Source organism: Poecilia mexicana, unplaced genomic scaffold (assembly GCF_051168715.1).
Source record: "Poecilia mexicana isolate PSO_F unplaced genomic scaffold, ASM5116871v1 scaffold_3, whole genome shotgun sequence".
Taxonomy (NCBI): Eukaryota; Metazoa; Chordata; class Actinopteri; order Cyprinodontiformes; family Poeciliidae; genus Poecilia; species Poecilia mexicana.
This window is the reverse complement of record NW_028263372.1, coordinates 23,313,726-23,338,872: the sequence shown is the minus strand read 5'-3', so window position 1 is coordinate 23,338,872 and position 25,147 is coordinate 23,313,726. Positions and strand designations below refer to the sequence as shown.

General features: G+C 38.4%; 1 protein-coding gene across 1 annotated transcript; it reads left to right on the top strand.

The window, feature by feature from the left end:
* The first annotated feature begins 1,351 nt into the window (after positions 1-1,351).
* ppfibp2a (PPFIA binding protein 2a) lies at positions 1,352-25,147 on the top strand. The gene is made up of 23 exons (XM_088004627.1): positions 1,352-1,535; positions 6,532-6,632; positions 8,487-8,600; positions 10,230-10,361; positions 12,592-12,879; positions 13,167-13,259; positions 14,420-14,531; positions 14,724-14,756; positions 15,084-15,145; positions 15,829-15,907; positions 15,996-16,120; positions 16,224-16,282; positions 16,371-16,428; positions 17,066-17,201; positions 18,028-18,163; positions 18,511-18,636; positions 18,732-18,882; positions 19,029-19,140; positions 19,381-19,469; positions 19,596-19,718; positions 20,045-20,170; positions 24,078-24,266; positions 24,363-25,147. Exons 1-23 carry the CDS (start codon positions 1,352-1,354, stop codon positions 24,585-24,587), a joined length of 2,853 nt encoding a protein of 950 aa, XP_087860753.1. The 3' UTR covers positions 24,588-25,147.

The window sequence follows — 25,147 nt, the reverse complement described above, 5'->3', positions numbered from 1 at the left end:
AAACTTTTTGTTGGATGTTTTACAAACTGCTTTATTATTATTAAAACCATAAATATGACTATATCACATGGAATCTTATTAGTTAAAAAAAAGGAAAAGAAATTCAAATAGTCCAGTGAATTTATTTTTTGTTGTGAATTGGCGCTATATAAACAAACTAAACTAAACCGAATTGAAACAATCTAAATTTGAGCTTGGACCTCATTTGGATGACAAGCCTGACAATTTGTGACACTCCAGTCACAAAATGAGAGGAGAGCTTAAACCCAAAAGCCACACTCTGGAGGTTATTTACTGTCAGAGTCACAAAAATGTCAGGATAGCTGTTAGAGCTTTGCTGTGAACTTGAACACACTCTGCAGTCCTGCCCTTTTCTGTCATTCCTTCAACTTCCACTCCGCTTTACACATGCGAAGGAGCATCTATCTGTACTGCTTTGAGAGTTTCCATGGAGGCACGTGCCAGCCACATGTTAGAAGCTGCCTTGGAGCAAATGGATGGTATTATAGCTGGTAAGAGTCTCTGTTTCATCATCAAAGTCTCAAGAGACTGCCCAGTTTTTAATGTTCGGCTTTCATAAGACTGCCAGCAGATTTTGCTTATGACCACTTTACATGTGTATTTAATGGCAAATCCTTCCTTAGCATGGTAAGGAAGGATTGTTTTATGTTTCCTGCTCATTCACGCTGTATATAATTGACCTTGTTTCTCTCAGTAATTTAATTCAAGCTTCTGTTGTTTCTTGTACAATTCTCACAGAACAACGTGAGCTATAACACATACTTCTAACATTTTATGTCTATTCTTTTCTAACATTGGTGATACATTTTGCTTACGGCTCATGCTGCAACAACAGCAGTGTTGTAGCATGGAGGCATGACTCTAAGATCTATAATCAGAGGTGACAACCTAGTCATTATCACATTTAGCAACAACTTAAAGGACAGGAGAAAAAGCTAATAAACAAAGCAACCAATAATCTTAGCATCAAATAAGATTACTTGTTTCTCCATATTATCATTATCATTATCATTTCATGTAATGATTACATTACTCTACCTTTTGCTTTGGCTTGAAAAGGCACGACATGAAAAGTACTGTTTTTTCCTAATTTGTGGATTTGAAAAGGCACAGCTAAAGTTTGATACTATTTTCATACTACATGCAGTAGCAGGTCAAACTGCCCACAAGGGGGCATCCCTGAAAATCCTTTTCCTCTCCCTGCAAGTCATGCTTTTTTTTGCTGCAAAAACAGCTGCAAAAATGCATAAAGGAAGAAATAACCATAATATTTGAGGTAAATGCATATTTCTATGTTTGTGGATTCCCTCTGTTTCAATTTCTAGGCAAAATGTGTGAAGGTCTTTTCAGTCCTCCGATGCAGCCGTGTAACCAAGGTTACAAATCTTCAGATGTTGACCCAGAGTTGCCCCTCCCCACGCCCGTGGACCCTGCTTTTGAGGCACTTCAGCTGATGGAGGTCCTCAGGGCTGTGCTGGAGGGCCAGAGCAGTGAGGAAAAGCAGGGTGCTTCCTGTAAACAAACGTCTACAGACACAGCAAATGTTATATTAAAATGGCTGCAAAGAGATGGGGTAAGTAGTACGTTTTCACTGACAGTGGTAGTTTTTGCACACATTGAGCAAACATAATAGCATTGTGAAAAATGGGCATGCAGATATCCACAGAACTTTGTCTTCTAATGTTAAAAAAGATTGGTCATTGAATTTAGAAGTTATGCTGTGGCCTGGCAAGGATTACTTCTACTAGGATCAGATTTTTTTATTTTTTGCTTCACTTTTGGTCTTTGATCCTGTTTAGCAACATCTGGGGGACTGTTTTCTGGCCTACTAAGAAGTGAGCCGGAAGGAGGATATAGTGAATGGCACTAGTAATGAGATCCAGAGCTTCTGTTTGGAGTGCAAGTCATTTTATTTCCCTTTGAGATTTTATGTCTTATTCTTTTTGTCTTTTCCTTTCAGAAATAGTGTTTCAAGTGGTTCACATGAGACACCTAATGTATTTGCGCTTGTTTAGATGTGATACTCTAAACGTAATGCTCATTTCCACTCTTCTGCTCTGCCTCCTCCCCTTCTGTATAGCCTTTACTGACTTCTTGCCCCGCACCACATCTGAGAAGCATATGGTGGAAAAAAAAAGTTTCCTATATTCCCCATTTAGAAAGCCCCACAAAACTTAGGTTGCTTGAGGGGTGCTGTGAGAACAGACTTATGAGAGACAAGAACAACAAGAAGAGAAAAGGGAAAGGTTTAGGACAGATGTGGTTGAGAACATCATTAATCACATGCAGCTCAAATGCAAAAATATGCAGCTAAAAATCAAGAACTCCAGTCAGGCATGAAAGAAAGAAAGAAAAAAAGGGCAGTTGAAAGTAGATAGAAAAAAATAAAAGAGGGCGTGGGGGATGGGGGGCAGGAGGTAACGTAAAGCCAACTGGCATAGTTTGACTTATTCAGTTCAGCTCCAAAAGTCTGAGGCAGTCCGGGCTCCAAACCATACAGACCTAGATCCTTCCTGCACGCTCCTTGCAGCACTGGGTTGTAGTAAAAGAAGGAGATCATGCAGTGCAGTTAAAAGCTATTGTTTTGATTGTGTGTTGGTGCTTCATAGCATATATTCAGTTCTGCTAGACATCAAATGTAAGATCTTAACTACAATGGGTCTGCAGAATGGAGAATCATATTGATTTCTACAAACATTTCACTTGGCTCAGAAAGGTAAGACATTCTCCACTTTTACATCTGCTTTTCATACCTTCATTCAACATAGTTGCACAACTCTTTCCTGCATTTTTCGATTTAGTTTTTTGTTCTTCTTTTTTTGCTTTTCAGTTGCACATGCTTACAGTTCCCACAGTTTGTATTTCAGTGGAAGACTTTCTTCTTTCAAACATGAAATGTTGCTGCATAATAACAATGTTGTGCTGTCATAACTTTTGAAGGAAATTTCTCTTGTTGCTTGACATCCCAGGCTTTCTATCTTAAGGTAGCTGTCTTGTTTGTTTTTCAGAATTTTTAAGTTGTTTAAACTGAATTAAAGGAGGAAAGTACAATGTGTGAGATAATTCACCTTAATCTATAAAGTATCTTTTAATAAATATCTGCCATTTGGTTATGTATGAGACCACTTCTATTGGTTTCTATTAGGTTTTAATATTCAGTGCTAATTGGATTAATAGAAAATGAGCCCTGAATAGAAAGTTCCATCTGTGTGAGTGGTTGTGTCCTTTGACTAGACACTTGACCCTCCTCGCCTCATGATGGTGGCACCCTGTGGCGCCTGTACATTGCAGCCTCTTTTACGTCAGTCTGCACAGGGCAGCTTTGGCTACTGTGTAGCTTGACACCATCATTGTGTAAATGTGGTTCAGTGATGTTTGTAGCTGTTCAATGAACTCGCCCAGAGTCACATGCAAATCTTTTGAGAATGACCTTGATTACTTGGCACTTGCTTACTGCAACATTGTCAACCAATTAACCAAATCAGCTTGTGTTTAAAAAAGATTATCTTACCCACCTCATGCACACAGTGAAAAAAATTTGACCCATATTATTTTCCCCCAAGTATGCTTTTTTTGTTGTTGTTGTTTTTCCTAACTGGTATGTTTAAAATGATCAGTTTTCAACAGTTATTTTTGATTTGAGGGTAATGGAATATGGGTTGTATTCCTATGCTTTGGACTTCAATGACTGTGAAATGCACCGAGTACACAGGCAACACTGACCTAATACACAACTACCCTCTAAACCAGGGGTGTCAAACTCAATTTCTCTGAGGGCCACTTCAGCATATTGGCCACCCTCAACGGGCCACATTGACGGTACAGATCAGGAGTGCCCAGGTCCAGTCCTCCAGACTGCAACTTTTAGCTGCATCCCTGCTAAAACACCCCAGACAAAAAAGGTTGACTTCCCTCATTCAGTTCTGTAGAGGCTTATAATGAGTCAATGGTCCAGGTGTGTTAGAGAAGGAATGCATCTAAAGCTGCAGATGGTAGCTCTGGAAAACTAGACTTGGGCACCCCCAGCATAAATGTATAGAAATATAATGTTAAAAATACATTAAACACCACATATTGTTAAATAACTGATTTAATGTATTGAAGTTTTAAATATTACATTTGAGTTTCCATGGATGTAAAATTACTGCTCAGTTTAAAAATTACAATATTTAAATCAGTGTTCAAAGGTAAGCAAACAAATAATAAAAACAAGTCACATGGGCAGACATTATAGACTTTACGCAAAGATTTAGTCTCAGAGGCAACTGAAATCAATTAATAAAAAAAAAAATCCTTTCTGAATATCATCTCATGGTCTCTGAACTAAATGCGTCTTTCTGACCGGGAGCTGACAGCGTGTTGAAGAGTTATGGACCGGACGCTTTGGAGTGTCTGGTTAGGAAGCGCATTACAAACCTTTGGTTGAAATGTAGTTTGTAGTCAATTCGTGCTCAAAACCTATTTTAAGTCAATTGTCGGCCTATAAAATGCTGGGGGCCACATGTGGCCCGCGGGCCTTGAGCATTACGCCATAGAACTGTAGCTTCGATTTCAAATGAACCATCACAAAAGAGGAAGGCGCTTGTTGTCTCACTGCACCCCAAGAGATGCATAACCTACAAAAACCATTTCTGTCTGGTTTCGAACCAGAGACCTTTAGCGTGTTAAGCAAACTTGATAACCACTACACTACAGGAACTGAACATCTCTGCTTTGTTTCAGTTTAAGGTTCCAAAGTTGATGATGTGAGATGCAACGCATGAAAATTTCAACTGAGGCTTGCACTCAGATGCCTGGATTCAGAGTACAGACCATGACACCACAGAACCCTTGTTGACCTTTAGTAAACACCTGTGATGAATAGAAGATGCAAAATCTGTTTCTGTCTGGTTTCGAACCAGAGATCTTATGCATGTGAAGCAAACGTGATAACCACTACACTACAGAAACTCATGCTCTTTGCAGTGTTCCTGGTAGATGATCCAAATTTTGTCAGAGACTAATAACGATGGCCATGGAACAATGTCAAATACTTATACCACAGATCCTCTCAGAGAGCACAGTAACTTGGTGAACAAACTGTCAGAGTTATACTTGTGCCTAATTTCACATTACAGTCCATAAACTAAGCCTGGGATCAACAAATTGTATTGAAAATGTCATTAGCAGAGACAAATGGTTCTACAGAGACTTGGCTAAATGGCTGTAAAATAAAATCAATACTTACAAATAAAAAATGGTTCAAAAATAAAATTAACACATTAAAATAAAAAAAATCTCTGAAATACAATCAACACTTGAAAATTAAAAATGGTTCAAAAATAATATCAACACTTCAAAATACAAAATCTCTGGAAAATAAAATATTATGTATGTTGTTTTGAAAAACATTAGAATATAAGCACTTTAATCAAATCTTCATTGTGGTAAGATCATGTAAGTTCTTCTTAAGTCCATGGAAACTCAACAGTTTGTAAGGTAGGTGAGTTAGCTCAGCAGGTTAGAGCACCATGCTGGTAATGCTGAGGTCAGCGGTTCAATCCCCATATGGGGCAATTCATGTCTAAGGTCTTTCAGACAATCAACACTTCAAAATAAATAAGGTTTCAAAAATAAAATCAACACTTGACAATAAATAAGGTTTCAAAAATAAAATCAACACTTGACAATAAATAAGGTTGCAAAAATAAAACCAACACTTCAAAATAAATAAGGTTTCAAAAATAAAATCAACACTTTACAATTAAAAAAATAAAATTAACACTTGAAAATAAAAAATGGTTCAAAACTAAAATCAACAATTTAAAATAAAAAATGGTTCAAAAATAAAATCAACAGTTCAAAATGTATTATGGTAACTGTTTCTGTCTGTATGATTGTAATTTCACAGATAAAAATAGTACATGACCGATTTTTTTAATGTTGTCGGTCAAGATAATGAATAACAAAAAAGTCTACCGCGATCTGCCGCCCTGACACCAACTCACACACATCTTCATTCACAGTCTTACTTGTAAATCGATTTTTCTTTTCTTGGACGTTTTGATGTTGGCTTGTCGACGTCTCAGTTTTATTCGCTGGGAAAATCAATAAGCAGCTCGATGCGACTCTGCTGCTCTCTAGTGGCGAGAAGCCGTAATGTTGGCTGGTAACAATCGGAATGTTTTATGGGAGATGTAGTTTGTAGTCAATTTGTGCTCAAAACCTATTTTAAGTCAATCGTCGGCCTATAAAATGCTGGGGGGGGGGCACATACAATGACATGGCGGGCCACATGTGGCCCGCGGGCCTTGAGTTTGACACATGTGCTCTAAACTATGTAACTGGCATAAAATGTGGAACACGACTTTTAATGCTGGATTAGGATTTGTAAACCTCTTACAATCTCCACACAGTTGTGGCACTGTAAGAGGTTTAAGATTTCAGTGTGTAAATAATAAAAATACAAAGCTAATATCCACTGAGAAACTGTTCTATCTTGTGAGTATTCAAAAAAAATGTGTTGAATTATTTCTATTCAACAGGCAAACCTCACCTTAAACAACAGCAGTGAGTCCTATCAAGAGAGGTTATCACGACTGGAGGGAGACAAAGAGTCACTAATTCTGCAGGTATGAGACTCATAGTCTTGGAAAATACAAAAAGGACAACTAAGATTGCTTAGAAATTTTAGAATGTTCCCAACACTGTTTTCCTCCTCCGGGCATCTGAATATAGAGTGGATTACCTGGGAATTGATTCTAACCTTTGGTTGTATTGCAACACCGAGACAAGGTAGAGTTGGGGAAAAGATGGCGAAAGAACAAAGATGTATGGTAGCATTGTGTTGCAAATGTTGCACAAGTTTCTGCTTCATTACCCAGGTGAAGCAACAGTAACAAAGTGGGTTTGGTGCTATTATGACACCACAATCTCTTGTTTTGACTGATGTGTTTTTCTTATACCTGTAGGTGTGTGTAGCACTCGGGGCGGCTGAGCAAGTGCTTTGTAGACAGGCTTAGGCTCGCACCATTATGCGACCTGTTGCATGAAGGTGTGTTTATGTGTCCAAGTGAGTTTAGAGCAGGTGCCTTTTATCATTCATTAGGCCTCAGAGAAAGAAAATAAATTCTTTAGAAATGTTTGCTTCAACGGTTGGTGTACCGTTGAAGCAAAGTTCAGCTATTTCAAATCAGTTTTAGCCTCTCGGTATCAAAACACAACACAAGTACACTATTGCACATATGTGGGGTAGATTCTGTGCACACATATATAGATTTAGCACAAACAGTAAGTTTATTTGTTTCTGGTTAATTCTTTCTTTCTTGTAAAGTTTCTCTTCAGTAATAAGCTTCATAGTGTGGAAAAGCATGTTTGGTTTTTTTCCTTAAACAGCTCCACATTTGCTTGAAAACTCATTTGTGGGTTGAGTAGCAGAGTTGAGTAATTGGGTCTTACCAATGAAGTACTTGTCAAATACTAATAAAAAAGAAGGCTTGTCATCTTTTGATTTCTCCACAATTAGAAACTGAACTTGAGTGTACGGTTCATGTCAGAATGATCAACACAACATGTGATAAATGTGGGTTGAAGAAGGCCATCCCACAGAAATACATGTTCAAGTTGTTGAGCAACAAAAAGGAGTTTCAAAGCTATTTTGGTTGTGTACATTTCTTTTGGGTACTATTGAGGCCTCTACTTGTTAAATGAAAAAGGTTCTGTAACAACCAACATTTCTTGTTTCTTTAAACTTCTATCGTATTCAATCCAAACACTGTTTGGTTCTTATCCCTTCTCATTGTCTGAGATCATCTGGTCAGAAATCAGTGCTGCAGACTAATTTTTAAGACAAATGAAGTAGACAGAAATTTCTGTTCTGATCTATTCTAAGTTGTGCAAAAATTTACCTTTTTCTTTGCATGACTGTGAATCAGTTAAATCTTTTAAGAAGCACCACACACATTTCTTTCTTTGCCACCTTTTAGTTAGTTAAGGCGTAATCCTGTACCGTTTTCTAAGATATTTTCTTTTGACCTATATTTTGGTTTTGATTGTTCCCATCCTCCATAGTGTTTGCCTTCTTCTGTTTAGCATGTTGTGACTTCTACATGGCAAACTGGTTTATAAATTAATTGCACTTACTTAGGCAAAAGGAGTCATTCAGAGTAAGCTCTTGGTAATGGGAGTGAGATTTTGTCAAGGTTTTTGTTGGCAAAACATACTGAATGATGCTGCTCAACCTACAAGTTTCATAAAATATGCTGACATTTCCTTACTTTTTGTACGACGTATATTTACCTTTGTGTTGCTGAGATTGCTGTAATTATTTCTTTATTTAGAATCACAGAATTTTCCTAAAGGAACTTTTTCTATCATATCTCATATATGTGGAAATTTTAGGAACCTAAGCACCTAAGCATCAGTTTATTTAAAGAAAATATTCATCATGTTCTAAATTATCTGTTGACATGCAAAACCCCTCATAGGTGAGTGTGCTGACAGACCAGGTGGAGGCTCAAGGGGTGAAGATCCATGATTTGGAAAGTTCTTTGGTGGAGCATCAACACAAACTCAACAGTACAGAAGAGATGCTACAGCAGGTAGTTGCCTCTACTAGACTTTGAACTATGCTGATTTGTTCAGACAATATTAGCACAAAACAATTAATTTGTGTGAATCTGGACCAAAGTCTGGAAAGCCTCATAATGACTGCAAGAGTAATTCAATTAACTTGTTGTTCCCATACAAATATACAGGATACTCAGACAGTCCATCTCCTTTAAAACGTGACATTTTCTGCACTTTCATGTGTTTTTCATAAACTGTACCGAGGAAGAACTTCCTCTTCAAAAGTTCATTACTTGGATTCTGGAGAAGGTAGCTTTGGATTACTTTGGCAACAAAAATATTTAGGACGCTCAAACGTTTTCCCAAACAGTTTCTCACTAAGGGTGCCTGTCTGGTTTATGCAAGGCCAAACTAGTCTGTCTGGGCAGGAGATTAACTGCACAGCAAGCCACTCCCCTAACTGGTAATAACCATGACTGCTCACATGCGGGTTTCTGGAGAGAAAGAGAGAGACAGGAAGGAAAAACAGAGGGAGGGAGAAGAGAACAAACAAGGAGGAGAGAAACAGCTGTAAAAAAGGTGGAGAGATGGGAGGGAAAAAGAGCGTAGTGGTGCTCCTGCAAGAGCTGGATGTGCTTTGCTGGCTCTCGGCTCTTTTACTTTAGATTTGAGACGGTTTGTTAGAGGCCACTGGATGAACTGGATATGTGAAACCTTGTCCAACGTGAACTCCGGCACATTGTTTGCATGAAGGAAATACTGACAGACACTGGATAAACCAGGTATTAACTTTCCTTCTTATGTTGCAACTCTTGCAAAATCTTCGTTGAAGCCTGGAGTGGGAAAAAAAAAACCCAAACTAAATAGGTCAAAAACTTATTTATAACCGTGTCTTTTTTTTTTTTTTTCCTTGTAAGACTTATTTAGCAAGCTTGCACATTATGAAACGGGCAGCCAGTTTCTTGGAGATGTGGTCATTATGAGGCTTTGGACCTGAGCCCTAAATCTCTTCCTGGTGACAGAATTAAAATACTTTCCATCTGCTCTCTAGAAGAAGTTCAGGTCTTTAAAAAAAAGCCAGCACTTTAAATGTTTACATCTACTTTCACTGTTTTTTTTTTTGTTTTTTTTTCTCTTTTCTGGATGTTCAGCACCTGCTTGACATGAGCCAAGTAAGAAATACATCTACCTTTATGTTCTGGTTTAACTCTGATGGCTAACAGCCTTTGAGGAAAGATATCACAGAGCTATTAGACTGTAATCTCCCTCAGCATTAGGTTTGACAGGAGGTCATTTTTATACAGAGGACAGGGGAATGCACCTGTCAAAGTTATTTTGATATTCTGTCAATGAATGTTTTGCATGCTTTTTCTTGGTCTCTCCCCCTCCCTCCTCTCTGCTATGTACTTTGAGAGAGCTGCGAAATACACATTATAAATAGTGGTCATGGGTTGTGTATATTTAGCCACCCAAACAGCTTCAGAAACCAGTGTGGTTTGTGTGGAGGGACAGTCATTACAGAGCTGGTAACTTGCTGTGCCTCACACTTCACGTTGCCTTTGTGGAGCAAGCGCTGTATCTCGTTCAAAATTAGGGGTTTAATGTATAGGGTTGCGTCTGCCTGTGTTTTTCACACTCTTGCTGTGTGTCGTTGATGACAGGAACTCGTGCATAGGACGTCACTGGAGAAACAGAAGCTGAATCTTATGGGGGAGGTCTCTTATCTGAAACTGAAGCTGGCAGACATGGAGGGAACGCAGGTCGATGGGGCGGAGAGGCAGCACAAAGCTGAGGTGAGACTTCTCACTGGGTCAGGAACGCCTCAGGTACATTACATAGATCATTTTGGGTTTGTTATATTGTCTCAAACTCAGTGTCTGTCAGTTAGAAAAACCGGTGTGCAGAGAACAATCACTTAATTCACAGTTGCTTTGTCATAGTTTCCAAAGTGAGCAAACCTGATTTTTAACACCATAAAAGTCTTGTTTCCAAATTACCTTTTATAGTTTGATTTACTGAAGATGAATATCTTTAATCACAGGAAAGTTAAACGTAACTCTGGCTGTGATGACAGGGGTAAATATAATAATTTGCTTTTTGAATGGAGGCTGTTGACTTTAAGGAAGCCCATAAATCCTTATAGGATCTGTGGAAACAAAACATTCACCCAAATACTGACTTCATTGTACCTGAGAAAAAAAATAGTGAATGGGATTTAAATTTTTTTTTTCTTCGTTTAACCAGATCATTTATTTGCTTAAGACTGGCGTGTTAGGTTACCAGCAGACTTCCTGGGCATTTAGAGACCATATGAATTATAGAAACGGAAATCAGAACTTTTACCAGATGGGATACTGTAAAGTATGTAATTACTGTCCAAACACTGCTCAAAGGATCTTTTTGTCCTCAGTTTAAAGGAGTTCAAACCCAAGGGAGCTGCCATGATGGCCCAAATATATGAGCCCTTAGTTATTGAAAGAAATTCTCAGTTTAAATTAAAAAAAATTCATAACATTTTCTTGGAATCATCTGAATACAGTTAATATTTCTGGAGGTTTGCATTTGTAGGTCCACAATATCACACCTGCTTTGACTAAAGGAGGTCAAAGAAACTGCTTTTATCACTATAGTTGTCGCCCGCGTTATCTAAACGTCATGTCCTCACATATGCATGTTTGCATGTACACACACACACAGACACGCGCAGGGAACTTGGTCCTGGAGCCAACAAGCTTATGGTTAAAATTAGCCATGGAGGCCTTCCATATCATTTGTCATATCCGTTTTACTGAACCCCAAGTAAGACTTCCTCTGTCCACTGTCCAGGCACAGCATGTGGGCTGTTTACACACCGTCTGGGGGAACATGGGTAGAAATCACCTTGAAAATATATTGATGTCTGTTATGAAAAACATGGAACTCTTACGATCCATGTTTGTAAAAACTACATAAAATATATTTTGGACAAGCCAGTGTTGGCTCAATAAGAGTAACGGTACCAGTATGTGTCCCTTTAAATAGTCATTTCAAATGTAGCCATATGAAGATACATTCATTACCAGAAACCTGGGATGACTGTATGTTCATTAACTTTATAGATAATATAAAACAATGAAATGAAATTTAAAAAATACTTCACATAAAATGAAATAGACTTTTAATAAGGTAGCCTTTGAGGTGTAAAACAAATTAACCAATAATTAAATTAAGAACTTGTCAACGTCTAATGTGACATATATCCTGTATTTTGGTAAAGAACAATAAATGAAGACCACACCTCCTGTAAAACGGGGTTAGGTCATGGTGGTTCTTATCGCAAATAATGAATGATGGGAATACTTTTCTTCAAATGTAGTTTAACCTTTCTTAAAGTGGATGAGTTCTTAATACCAGTCAGTTTTAACCCAAAACATAGAGCATCAGCAGTTTTTTTTTTTTTTTCCTTTTTTTTCTTCTAAAATTGTTCAGGTTGAATATGAGGTCAGAACTAAAATCTGCCAGAAAATGTTTGTGGATCACCTGATTGTCAAAATCAGTCTGACTTCTTACGGATTTTAGGAACTGTGAACAACCACAGTCTTATCTTATCCGCAGCCCCACAAATCTGTCAGAAGGCCTGAAAGATTTAGATGATTTTGGCAAGACAGAGTGGGCAAACAGTACCAAGTCATATGGGACATGGACAGACTCCAACTAACAAAGACAGACTACTGAAATAAAATTAAAGAGGTGGTTTAATAGAATGTTGTGTACACATATGCAAAAAAAGGTTGATGCACCCCTTTTTCTCAGAGTTTTTTATACCAACAGATTTATTTATTTTTTCAGTTGGCTTGCACAGCTGGAAAAGTTTCAAAATTATTTATTTTGTTTCTGTTTTTTTTTTTTTGTCTTATCACAAATATCTGGCATTTAGGTGTAGACTTTTTAAATCGACAATATGCACAAATCCTGCACATAGTTTCTTTCTCTCTCTCTAAACATGTTCTTCTCAATGTTTTTCTTCCCCACTCTATCTGTCAGACTGTAGTGAATTTCATTAGTGAACTGCAGGAGCAGATGTGTCAATTTCAGAAGGAGATCAATAGCAAGATCCAGGAGAAAAAGGCCTTGGAGATCTCGACTGACAGCAGGTTTCCAGTGGTGGGCCCCACTGAGTCCCCTGAGGGCCGAGGCAAAAACTTCACGGTGTCCTGTGATGGACCCTCGGGGTGTATGCAGAAGCTAGAGGAGACTCCAGACAGACCTTTGGGCAACCTGGGAGAGGGTAGCTCAGATGCAGAGCAGCTGTGCCACTGCGGAGGAGAAAGAGTAGGCATAGTTCACCTGCATGGCTTCCAGTGTTGTGCACAGCATGGGTTGTCTTACTTTATTGTGTTGAGCATCAGATGGAATTGAAACATTCACCTACTACATTAAGCAGTGCTAAATATAGCTGAACAAACACAACAAATACATTTTGGATTATAGAATAACGTGACATATTAAGAATTGTCAGTTATTAAAGATTGTGTGCTGTGTGAAATTATTAGAGGAAGCGTCTTTGTGAAACCAACTGGATTGTAAGCCTGCTAAGTTTTCCAAATGTTCCTGTTTAGGTTTTGCTAAAGGAGCTCAGGATTCTCAAGGACAAAGTACAGTATCTGGAGGACCAGAAGTTACAATACGAAAAGAAACTCAAGGCAACCAAGGTAAAATATCTCTGTGTTGACATCGCGATACATCATAAGTGACCAAATTCCACTGTTAAATGTCCGCTCAACTTTCCTGAATGCAGTCCAGTCTGATGTTTCAGCCAGCTAAGTGAGTCATTTCCTTGCGCACGTGTTCGCTCTCTTTTTAGGCGCGTATGGGCATGGCATATTTTTTGTTCAATAGAAATAGAATTAATAATAGCTTAGTCTATTTAATTGCTGACTTTATGTTTTCTTATATGGCTTTATTATAGACTTTCCTCTGTATTTTTTTTTTATCTTCAGTTAGAAAAACAAGTGCAGAGCTTTTAAAAATACAGTACATAATAAAAAAATACAAAGGAAACAGACATCTGTAGAGATAAGAACCTGTACAGTTCAGAAACCACTTTTTGTAAGTTAACATCCACTGTGACAGCGGTCTAGATGTGTCATTTTTATACATTTTGCTACATTCTGTCTGGGGTTTTGGGAACTGGGGACCACATTTGTTGTCGCTTTGATATCATCAGACAGACTGGCCACAAGGATTTTGTTAAAGAGCAGTACGCCAAGATTACTATGCTGCTGAGAAGTAAATAGAGCACAGGATTTGAAACTATGTGAAAGATTAAAAAAAAAAAAACTGACTGAAGCTAGAGTTTACTTTGCATAAACAGCTGAAAGGAAGTTCAGTCAATCTTACAGAAATTGTTTCCTTAGATTTAGGTTGTATGAATTCCAGTAGACTTTTTGTGTTAAAACGTAACTTTTAATTATCCATCTGCATTACAGAACTGATTACTGTATAATAGCCATACCTCGTGACTTAAATGATCATACTTGTCACATTTAACTTTATTCCACAGATGGTGACACAGTTCAACCTGAACAAATCTGAACAAACATCTGTGTCCTCCTTATGCAACTTCCTTTAAAACAAACTAAACTGTGGGGAGTCGTGGTTCAACATTTGGTGCTTTAGAACTCGGAGAAAATAACTTCTCCCTTCTTTGTTTGGGGTGTTTTCATACATAGCAACTTTTGAGGAGATTTGAAATGGATGCATCTGTCTAGCCTTTATTGAGTGTAAACTTCTTGGAAGTGAACCTTTTGTAAACAGTGAATAGACCTATGTTTTCTTTCTGCTAAAATTCCTCCTTGTGTGTCACCCTCAGGCAGAGATCGGCAGCCTTCAGCAACTTCTCCTCACAAAGAATGCAGAAATTGAGAGCTTGCACACTCAGTTGCTGGCCAGACCTCCTCTGACGACAGAGATCTCAGAGAGAGGTAAGCAAACAATTTGTGCGACTTCAAAGCTTCAACAACCTGCCAGTGAAATGCTGCAAATACATACGCATAATTAGATGAAGACAATTATCGACTGTCCTTTTGCATTCAGTAACAGCTGTGGAAATATTTCGGCTTGATCCTATATAAATTGTGTATTTTGGGGGCGGGGGTTGTGTGTCTGTCTCTCAGAGGAGATGTACAGGAAAAGACTAAGCACCAAATGTAAGCCTATTGAGCACTCAATAAAATATCTTGGGCCTTGTCTACTACTAACTGTAGATTCACTGCTTTTTCTCTCGGGTGTTTTTTCTTAATGATCTTTTTTATTTCCTTCTGCTTTAAAAGACTGCTTTGAAAATTATCAAAAGTTTTCCTAAATTACTACTTCAGTCTTTATTCTCTTTATGTGTTTCTAAAGAAACAACATCCTTTTTGTCAAAAATTGTCTGCTTCTGAGATCTTGGCTCGTAGTTATTATCGTTTACTAGAAATGCTGATGTATTCCTGAATAAACAGATTATTAAACTGTGTAACTTTTTTGTGACTTAGATCAAGAACTCCAAAGGCTTCGCAGTGGAATGAAATCACTGGTTGCTACCAATGATGAAAAGGTAAGCTGCAAAAAAAATTTAAATCAACTTTTTAAAATTATTTCATTGTGGAAAAACATTTCATTACACCATAACTTATCCAGCTGCTCTGTATGTGGGAACACAGTCAATTTTTAGGAACGTACCAGCTATTAGATCCTGTTATTTATTCGAGGTGCCGCCCTCTGACCATTTACGTTTAGCACAGAGGATCTTTTGTGTTCTTTCGCCCAGAGTATCTTGCACTTTAAGCACTTGCAGACAGACTTGCATGTAGCACACTAGTGAGGACCTGCATACACACACACACACACACACACACACACACACACGCACACACACACATCCTGAAACGAGCCTTTTCAGACTAGCCACAATTAAGCAGGCTTTGCTCTGCCAAGTTTAATTTTGGAGTGAGCTGCATTAAGATAACTATGGCAAAACCAGGCATGGGCACCACTTCAAAACAAACACACTCCTTGCAGCTGTTTGCTGCAAAATACAGTTTCCAGTGAGGTCTAGGTCTGTTCCCTCCCTGTCCGTTACTTTGATGTAAAGGCCATATGGTGGAAGGGTAATGTCTGTGGGCGTATCAGTCACCAGCCGAGTAAAACCAGCAGCGGGTGGTCATGCTTCTTAACTTTTAATGAATACCCTAATAGGGTTATGTTGACTTTAAAGCTCCACTGCTGTGTTTTCTGCAGGACCGACAGATTGAAGAGCTCACTCTGCTCCTGAATCAGTGCAGACAGTTCAGAGATGTTACTCACATCTCAAGACAAGGTATTGGGATTATTTACCCTTCTGTAAGAGTGACTGAATTTCTACCCTTGTGATGTATAATGCATAATCCTTCCATGACTTGTCGCAGCTCCATCTGCTGTCAGTTCATTGTCAAATGGTTGGACTGCTTCAAGTAGCAGTGAGGAAGGAGACCAGAACCTGACCAAGACTGTTGACTCTGCCAGTACAAAATCCGACGATGTGAAGTCTGAGGTGGGTTTAAATAAATCTACCAGGTTTTAAAGTTAGCGTGAAAAATACAAATCTAAAGAGTCCACGCAAATTCTGTGTATTGTAACTTTTTGACCCATGACAGGTTTCAACAAATAGTTTGTGTTCCCAGCAAGCATCAATCCAGACAGATTGCGATTCCAGGTAGTAAAATACTTTTTCATCATAATGAATTTTGCATCTCTTATTGGAATCTTTCTGAGGGTGTTTTGCCTTTTTTGTTTTTTTACAGAACGGAGCTACAGATTTTATCAAGTAGCTTGAATGACATAAACGGACATTCACCCAAGGTATTTGTAGTATTAGTGAGGTATTTACCTTCCCTTATTTTAATCAACAGAAATGCGCATTTGATTCAAAAGTAGTACGTTGGTCTCATTATGAATATTTAGGGTTTTTGAATATTTATTTTGTTGCATGCTCACGGTTGAAAACTACTAAGTTACTGGCCCAAACTTGGAGATATAGCGGTTATGTTTAGTGTCCTCTACTTGACTGTGTCCTGTACAGTGTCATCACTGATTTCAAATTCTTTAGAAGCGTCTTTAAATCGCTTACCAGACTTATGAGTTGTTATAGTGAAAGCCTCAGACAGAGGCTTTTGTCTTACCATGCTGTTCATTCTCACTTTAAAAGTCAGGAACACACCAAACTAAATGTCTGAGATTTAAACAATCAATTGCTTTCAAAATTCTGATTAATCCTGATGTTATATTTATGAGTTGATGGTGATAAATGTGTGAGTGTGTTACTCCTGAGACATTTTACAAAAAAAAAAAAAAAATAGCCTCATCTCCAAATGTTAGAAAAATACACTTTTTCCACACGGCCGTAAATGCATTAAATGATCTGAGCTCGTTGAATTGCATAAGAATTATTAAGAACTTTCTCCCTTCTTATGTGTTTATCTTTTAAATTTGTAAACAGTTTCTCCGTGGTGGTCTGGGTGACGGTAGAAGTCAGACTTTGCCCGTGAATTCTACTCTCCTGGAACAAAATGAGACAGATGATGCAGACATTCAGAGACAAAAAAATCCAGTCGAAGATGGAGACTCGTGTCAAAGTAAGCTAACACAATAAGTTTCATACTGTTGTTCGTGGTATTGTAGGCTGAGAAGTAAAATGCTTTGGCATAATGTATTTCTGAGGCCTAGAGATTCCCATGAGAGCAGACAGGACTCAAATTTGGAGCTGTAACCACTCTCTTCTGACCAGAAGACCACTGCACTCTTGATCACAGCTAATTGCAGAGGCTCCCGTCAGAGCAGATGGATCGTGGGATAGGGTTACTTACCCAGCCCAACCTCTCCCTTTCTTGAACCAACCACGTTCAGCCCAGCTCCACCCTCCTTTGATGTGACTGACCAGTTTAAAATCCAGGCACACCCTGTTATCTCTTTGAACCTTTGGCACAGACAACAAACTTTATCATAAAGATATCACCATGTAAATTATCCTAAAACTTTTGTTTACGTTAATACGTTTACCCGGTGATCTGTAACCAGTGTTTATCAACTCAACAAAGCATTGTGAACAGTCAGGGTACCTCACATTTTTCACATGAATTAAACATGTTATAAAAAAAAAATCTGGCTCCATTCACTTATCATTATCAAGATAGTTTCTGTCGCATTAACTACAGGGAAACAGATATGATCTTTATTCAGATGTCATTAGTCAAGAGCATGTTTTTGGCAGGAAGTTATTGAAGCTTAGTCTGCCCCCTGACGCTATTCTGAGTAAAGCACTTTTTCAACAACACAAACATGTCTCTGTAAAAGCAAAAAAAAATAAATAAAAAATCCTTCAAAATGACGGCGCTTTTCGGTCTCAAGTCTGCATACTATTTGTTCTCAGCCACTGACTGTTGTTTTTATGACCCCCTTAAGGAAAGCTGGAGAGAGCACATGACGGCACACCCAGTGAGAATTCCCCTGCTCATTGTGAGGCACAGCCTGGCCAGCGAGCTGTGGGATCTCCTGAATACATGAAGAACAACAGGAGCTTCAAGAGATTCTGGGGAAAGTAAGTGCAGAGACACAGAAACAAGTAAGCTATGTCCAAGCAATTAGAAAGAGGTGACATTTATTATTTTATTTTTATTGCAGTTGCAGTTTTAAATCTAATGTTATATAATTAACTGACCACTTGAGGATATCCTGGGCATTGATATTTCTTTGTTAGATTATCTGCTGATTTAGCTATGAGCAAAACAAAAAACTGAATGTTGTACCCTGCCCTGGTAAAGCAGTACACTGAATTACATTTGGTTGATCCCAATACACCGACATGCAAAGTGTCTGTCAGTATTTAGTTTGAGCGTCAAAACTGCAGACATTTTAATCTGCCAGCTTGCACTTTTGTTCATACAGGCTTCGAAGAACCCAGTCTGGCGGCTTCCAGCCTGCAGATCCAGACGCGGGTCAGTTCAGAAGAGGAGGCTTACGTGCAACAGCGGGGCCCAGACTTACCCGAACTCCTGAATCTAACCCCACACGGTAAAACACTTTTGTGTTTCAAGATTTTCCTGCTGTACTTTCAATACCTTAATAAATTGTACATTTTGTCTCATTATTAATGTTGTCGTTGTCAGCGACCTGAATATTCCATTCAGTCAGTGGACCAAGGAGCAGGTGTGTGGCTGGCTTGAAGACTACGGGCTAGGCCAGTACATCAATCTGACCAGACAGTGGGTTGAAAATGGGCAGACGCTTTTGGCAGCCACACCTCAAGACTTTGAGAAGGTTTGAGAACCGCATGCCAAGTGGAACACTTGTACAAAAATAGATTTTTACACATCTTTACACTTGTATATTGAGTCTACTAATATTGTAAAACTTGTCCGAACTATTGTTTCTGTTCCCACTTTGACTTTTCTTTCTGATTTCAGGAGATGGGCATGAAACATCCCCTTCACAGGAAAAAGCTGCAACTTGCTTTGAGGGCCTTTACTTCAAAGGTTGCAGAGAAATCGTCAGAGTTGGATCACATCTGGGTCACCCGTAAGCGTTAATCTGCAGGAAATATGTCTCAAACTGGTCTAATTTTAGTTAAATCCACAATGATAAAGCGGGGTTCCTTCTGCCATAAACCAAACAGTCGTACACAGTGTAATGCATCATAACAAAATGTAAATATCGTCATTTGCCAAAACATGAAAATTCAACTTTTTTGCATGAAGCATGTTTTTAATGTTGTATCTTAGTGAGCATATCTATGCGGTATTTTCTGTTTCTCTGTAGGTTGGCTGGATGATATTGGTTTGCCTCAGTATAAAGACCAATTCCATGAGGCTCGAGTAGATGGCCGAATGATCCAGTATCTCACAGTGGTAAGGCTTAATCACATTAACATACAATTTTCTAATACACTTAAAGTAATACAGTTGTTTTGGTTGCCATAAACTTTTCATCAAATTCAATGTTCTATTTTTATTTTATTTTTTTTGTAATTCCAGAATGACCTCTTGACTTTAAAGGTCACCAGCCAGCTTCACCATCTCAGCATTAAATGTGCCATTCATGTTCTTCATGCCAATAAGTTCAACCCAAACTGTCTTCGACGCAGGCCAGGCGAAGAGGTGGATAAACACAAAAAGAACTAAGTTCAAACTAAAAATATACTTGCGGTAGTATTACGATGACAAATATGGCCATGCCTCACCGTTATTTAAAGTCATGGATGTTCTTACTAGGGAGGCGTTTACTGAAAATGTAATCTCATAATCTTCCACTGGATGGCAGCAGAGATTAAACGTGCTTAATCTCGGGCATTATGTTTGTTTTTAAACAATTGATTTTGCTGTCTATCAACAGTGATTAAATATTTCTTATACAGTAAGATTCTAGTATGTATTTTTTATTTCAATGGAATATTATTTCAAAGACATTTTGCTTTTATTCCCAGAAACATCCCTCTCCTTCAGAGGTAGTGCAGTGGTCAAACCACTGTGTAATGGAGTGGCTTAGAGCAGTTGATCTTGCTGAGTATGCTCCTAATCTACGGGGGAGTGGCGTTCATGGTGGCCTGATTGTAAGTAGTGCTAAAAAAACAAAACAAAAAAAGCTGTTTTGTGTTATTTTTTGTGGTTTTACATTAAATAAAAATACACTGCTCAAAAAAATAAAGGGAACACTCAAATAACACATCCTAGATCTGAATGAATGAAATATTCTCATTGAATACTTTGTTCTGTACAAAGTTGAATGTGCTGACAACAAAATCACACAAAAATCATCAATGGAAATCAAATTTATTAACCAACGGAGGCCTGGATTTGGAGCCACACACAAAATTAAAGTGAAATGTTCCCTTTATTTTTTGAGCAGTATATTTTCATTTCTATCTTGCATATCTAATAACAGCAAAAAGACTACACCTGGTTTCAGAATGAAACACAATATAAGGTTAAGAGAGGGTTTAAAGAAAGAAAAGATCAAGCAGAAAACCACCCAAAGGCCTTTCCTTTTTTTATTTCTCTAAAAATGTTTTTAAAATAAGTTTAAAATTGTACATTAACCCTTTCATGGATGAATTATGATCCTTTGTGTCAGGATTTTTTTCCTTTTTGTTGATTTTCTTAAGGCATAAAAATATATATATATATATATATATATATATATATATATATATATATATATATATATATATATATATATATATATATTATTTTTTTTAAGTAATCAATCGTAATTTTCTCCAAATACAAAGTTCTTATTTGAAAAATACATCAGTAGTATTGATCTTTAGGGGTTATCTGATGTCACAATATTTTGTTTACCTGCAAGAGTCGTCTACTGTAGAAGGAGGGACCGGGTCGGTCAGCATGCTTTTTTGCCTGTTGGCCATATTGGATTTAACAAAAATAATTTATTGCATTTGCAGCTGATGGCCAGTAGTTGATAATGTATTTTATGATGCATTAGTTTCCACTTCAGTGCTCTGTGTGCATTTATGACATAAAAATCCACAAGAAGCACAAGAAAATGGCTTTTAGATAGCTGTCCACTGTAGTGACCACTGTGCATGAAAGTGTTAAGGTTCCTTTAGACAAATTAAATACCGTATTTTCCGCACTATAAGGTGCACCGGATTATAAGGCGCACCTTCAATGAATGGCCTATTTTAGGACTTTTTTCATACATTAGGCGCACCGCATTATAAGGCGCATAGAATAGACGCTTCATACTCTATTATTACACATCCACATTAATAAAGAAATGGTCCCCGAGTACTTTATATAGTAGGCTGGCCCAGTCGTTGTTTCACTCACGGTGTTGGTGTTGCGATATTATGCCCAACTGCTTTCTGGGTAACACAGACCAACGACACGCTGCCGCTGCAGTCTCTGTCTCTCTTCCCCTGCCCCTCCCCCCCTTTAAATGTATTATCAAACTTTATTAACAAACCAGTGTTCTGACAACTATCCCAGCATGCACAGCGCACTACTTCTTCTACGGGGAAAAAGAAGTTGGCGGCTGCTTACGTAAGCAGCCTACTGCATGTCTGTGTAAACATGACGTCTTTCATTTCGATCTGAGTTAATTAGCGTAGCATTTCTGCCGGATTTTCACAACATATCAGCCACGACAATGGACAGGGGAACCAACAAGTTCATGTCATCTTTTTTGGACGACATCAAGGTGTTTGAGCCACTGGATGCCTCCAACATTGTGCGCGTCACAGCTAAAAGCTACCGATAGATGAGGAAAACAGCAGATCCTCACACCCTCAGCATAAATATAGCTGTGGACAAGATCACTGATGCCTATTGTTCTTGCAAGGCTGGGTAAGTCAGCATTCATGGTTTTGATGGTCCACAATGTACATTAGCATATGTTTACTACTGTAGCTTGTGTTTGTGAGACGGTCACGCACGTGGTAGCTGCACTGTGACCTAAAATGGGCATTAGCCAATGAAACGCGGCCCCTGTGGTAAGGTCCGTTGCTGGACCTGTGGTGGCTCAATATTGGTCCATATATAAGGCGCACCGGATTATAAGGCGCACTGTCGGCTTTTGAGGAAATTGAAGGTTTTTAGGTGCGTCTTATAGTGCGGAAAATACGGTACTATGGGTGACAAATCAAAGACTATAAAACATATAGCTACTCAGTGTTAGTGCTACAGCATCTAATATGCATAAATCTGATTATTTGTCCAGCAAATTAAACCACTTCTTCAGTTCAGGTCACAAGTGATTGTTCATCAAATCAATCAAATATGATATTACACTTGCCAAAAGTACTGAGTCACCCATCCACATCGTTGCATTCAATTGTTTCAATCACTTCCATGGTAACAAGTGTAATATTGCAGAGTGGAACTGATTGGGAATGACAGCAACTAAGGCAAAATATTATAGATTACATAAAGTCACGGAGAAGAGGTTGCCAACTTTTTGCAGTGTCACTTGCCACAGACCTACAAGCTTCATTTAGCCTTTAAACTAGTTCAAGAACAGTGTATAGGCACTTTTCATGAAATGAACTTGTTTTTGCAGCTGGATCTGAGCTTTATAACTTCCAACTAAATGCTTGGCGTCAGTTGTAGTGGTGTAAAGCACACTGCCACAAGACTGTCGAGGGGTGGATACTGTACCTGCCTTCTGGAGTTACAAATTACATTTTTTTTGGCAATCTAATCAACAACTGCGGATGTCATAGTAGCCAGAAAATCTGCACCTGCCTGACTGGAACGTGTAATGTTTTCTACAGATGGGATTGTGGTGTGGGGTATGTGTGTGGATTATGGTTAGTTGGACTCTACCCATTAGCTCCAGTAAAAGGGGGGCTGGTTGTTTGGTGCAGCCCATTGGTTCCAGTGAAAAGATGCTTTTGAATAATCTTGTGTTACCAACTTTGTGCTGGAATTTTGGAGCTTATTCAGTTCCACCATCTAGTTGTGCCAATGCACAAAGCAAGGTCCTTAGGAACATCAGGTAGGAGTTCATCCTGCAATCGGTGGGTCACTGGTTTGACTCTGCCTGCCTCTGTCATTGGACAAAACACTTCACCCACCATACTTGCAGGTGTTGATAAGAAGGGCCAATGGCTGGAAAAGGCAGCCTCGTTTCTGGCACACTTGCAGATGTGGCTACAATCCTGTAGCTTGCCATCAGCTGTGTGTGAATGTGTGAGAGGGAAAGACTCATTTCATCGTAAAGTGTCTCAAAGAACCCTCTGAGTGTTGAAAAGCGCTATGTAAGTCTGATGTCATTTCATTTAGTGTGGAGGACTTCAGACCACAACACGATAGGATAGAGACTGCGAGCCAGGCGTCCTCGTCCTACATCAGTGCCTCACCTCACAATTGCTCTACTGAAAGAATGATTGGATATTTCCACAGCCACATTTCTAAATATTTTAAACAATTTTCCCAGAAGACTTAAAGTTATTGAAGCTTTAAAGGGCGTGTGGCCAAACTAACTGAAGCCTTTGTATTAAAATATAAGATGCACTTAAGGTTCATATGTGTGTGAAGAAAAGTGGCCCTTTGAGAAATATATGGTACATTATACAATATATTATATATTGTATATCTGTGTAAAACTGGAAGGTGCTCTATAACCTTTTAATGTTGACAATCCAACACATTGAGCTGACATGCTTAGGAACACCAAACAAGCAAAATACCTCTGGCTTTGAAGTGAAACTTTCAACTAATTGCTGTAGAAAACCACAAGACAAGTCAATAGGTTATATACCAGGATCTTTAGGAACTCCTAAGTGACTTTAGTTATTCATTTCATATTTGGTCTCCCACCTTCTCATCCTAACAGTAGCCTAAAAGGGGGAAAAATGGCTTCAGAGGACGAATTTTGCTGTTCATAGCCGTTTTTAGTAGTTTGTGGCTTGAGACGGTTTCATAACAAACTACACTAAATATTTTATTATCATTCTTAGGATAAAATGTATTCTTTTGTTTTGTGTTCTTTTATAGATCTTGGAGCCTCGCTTCAGTTCTGAGACTTTGGCGCTGCTTTTAAATATTCCTCCACAGAAGACTTTGCTCCGACGTCATCTTGCTACTGCTTTTGCTGCCCTGGTTGGGCCTCAAGCCATGCAGGAGAAACGAGAGTATGGCAACGCCACAGGCCATGTCCCACTTACTACCACTGCTAAAGTCAAAGTAAGAGGCCCGTTTGAGCAGATCCATAGTTATTACAGAAAAATAACAGATGTAAAAGTGGATTAACATCATAGTGTACCTTTTGTGTTTTTTCAGCCAAAGAAGCTGGGCTTCACCCAATTCAGTCATCTTAGAAAGAGGAAACCCGATGAATCTGCAGACTACATTTGCCCAATTGACAGCGAGGCGCTAACAGTGAACGGAGTTTCCCGGGTGCTCACTCCAGCACACAGAGGCTTCAGCTCAACTTTGGACAGACAAGCTGAAAAGTGGCAACCACCAGCTATAAAAGCTCACAGTAATGTTCCAGATAAAAACTGAATAAACAAGAAACTCAGTTTTATCTTCCACTTATTGACTTAAAATTTGCTGAAAGATTATTATGGCTTTTCACCAGGATGTATTTCTGTTGGGATTTGCTGGATGGGTTTGGAGGACTCTATGAATATATATATACAAGTGTTTTATTTATCATTGTCTTTTTTGATCAGATGTAAGATTGAAAATCTCAGTATTTAAGAGTTTAACGTATCTAATACGATGTGAATGGTATTACAAAGCCTGCTCCCGGCATTCCTTATGAAGATTGATTCCAAAGCTTACCCCACTGCTTTAAAACTGTTTTATTGACCATTTTGTATCTAAATATTTCTGTATTTTTTAAAATGTAAATTAGGATTGTATGTACAGCTTAATTATTGACATGAGGTACTTCAAGGTTGTGTCTTTTTATTTTTTGGAATTGTTATTTTTGGCATTTCATTTAGTATATTAGATCTGAAAATTGTGTAAATTGTTTTCTGCTAATTAAACAGTTAACCTAATTGGAACATAACATTTTCATTCATTAATATGCCTTAATAAATTGTAGGTTTCCAATA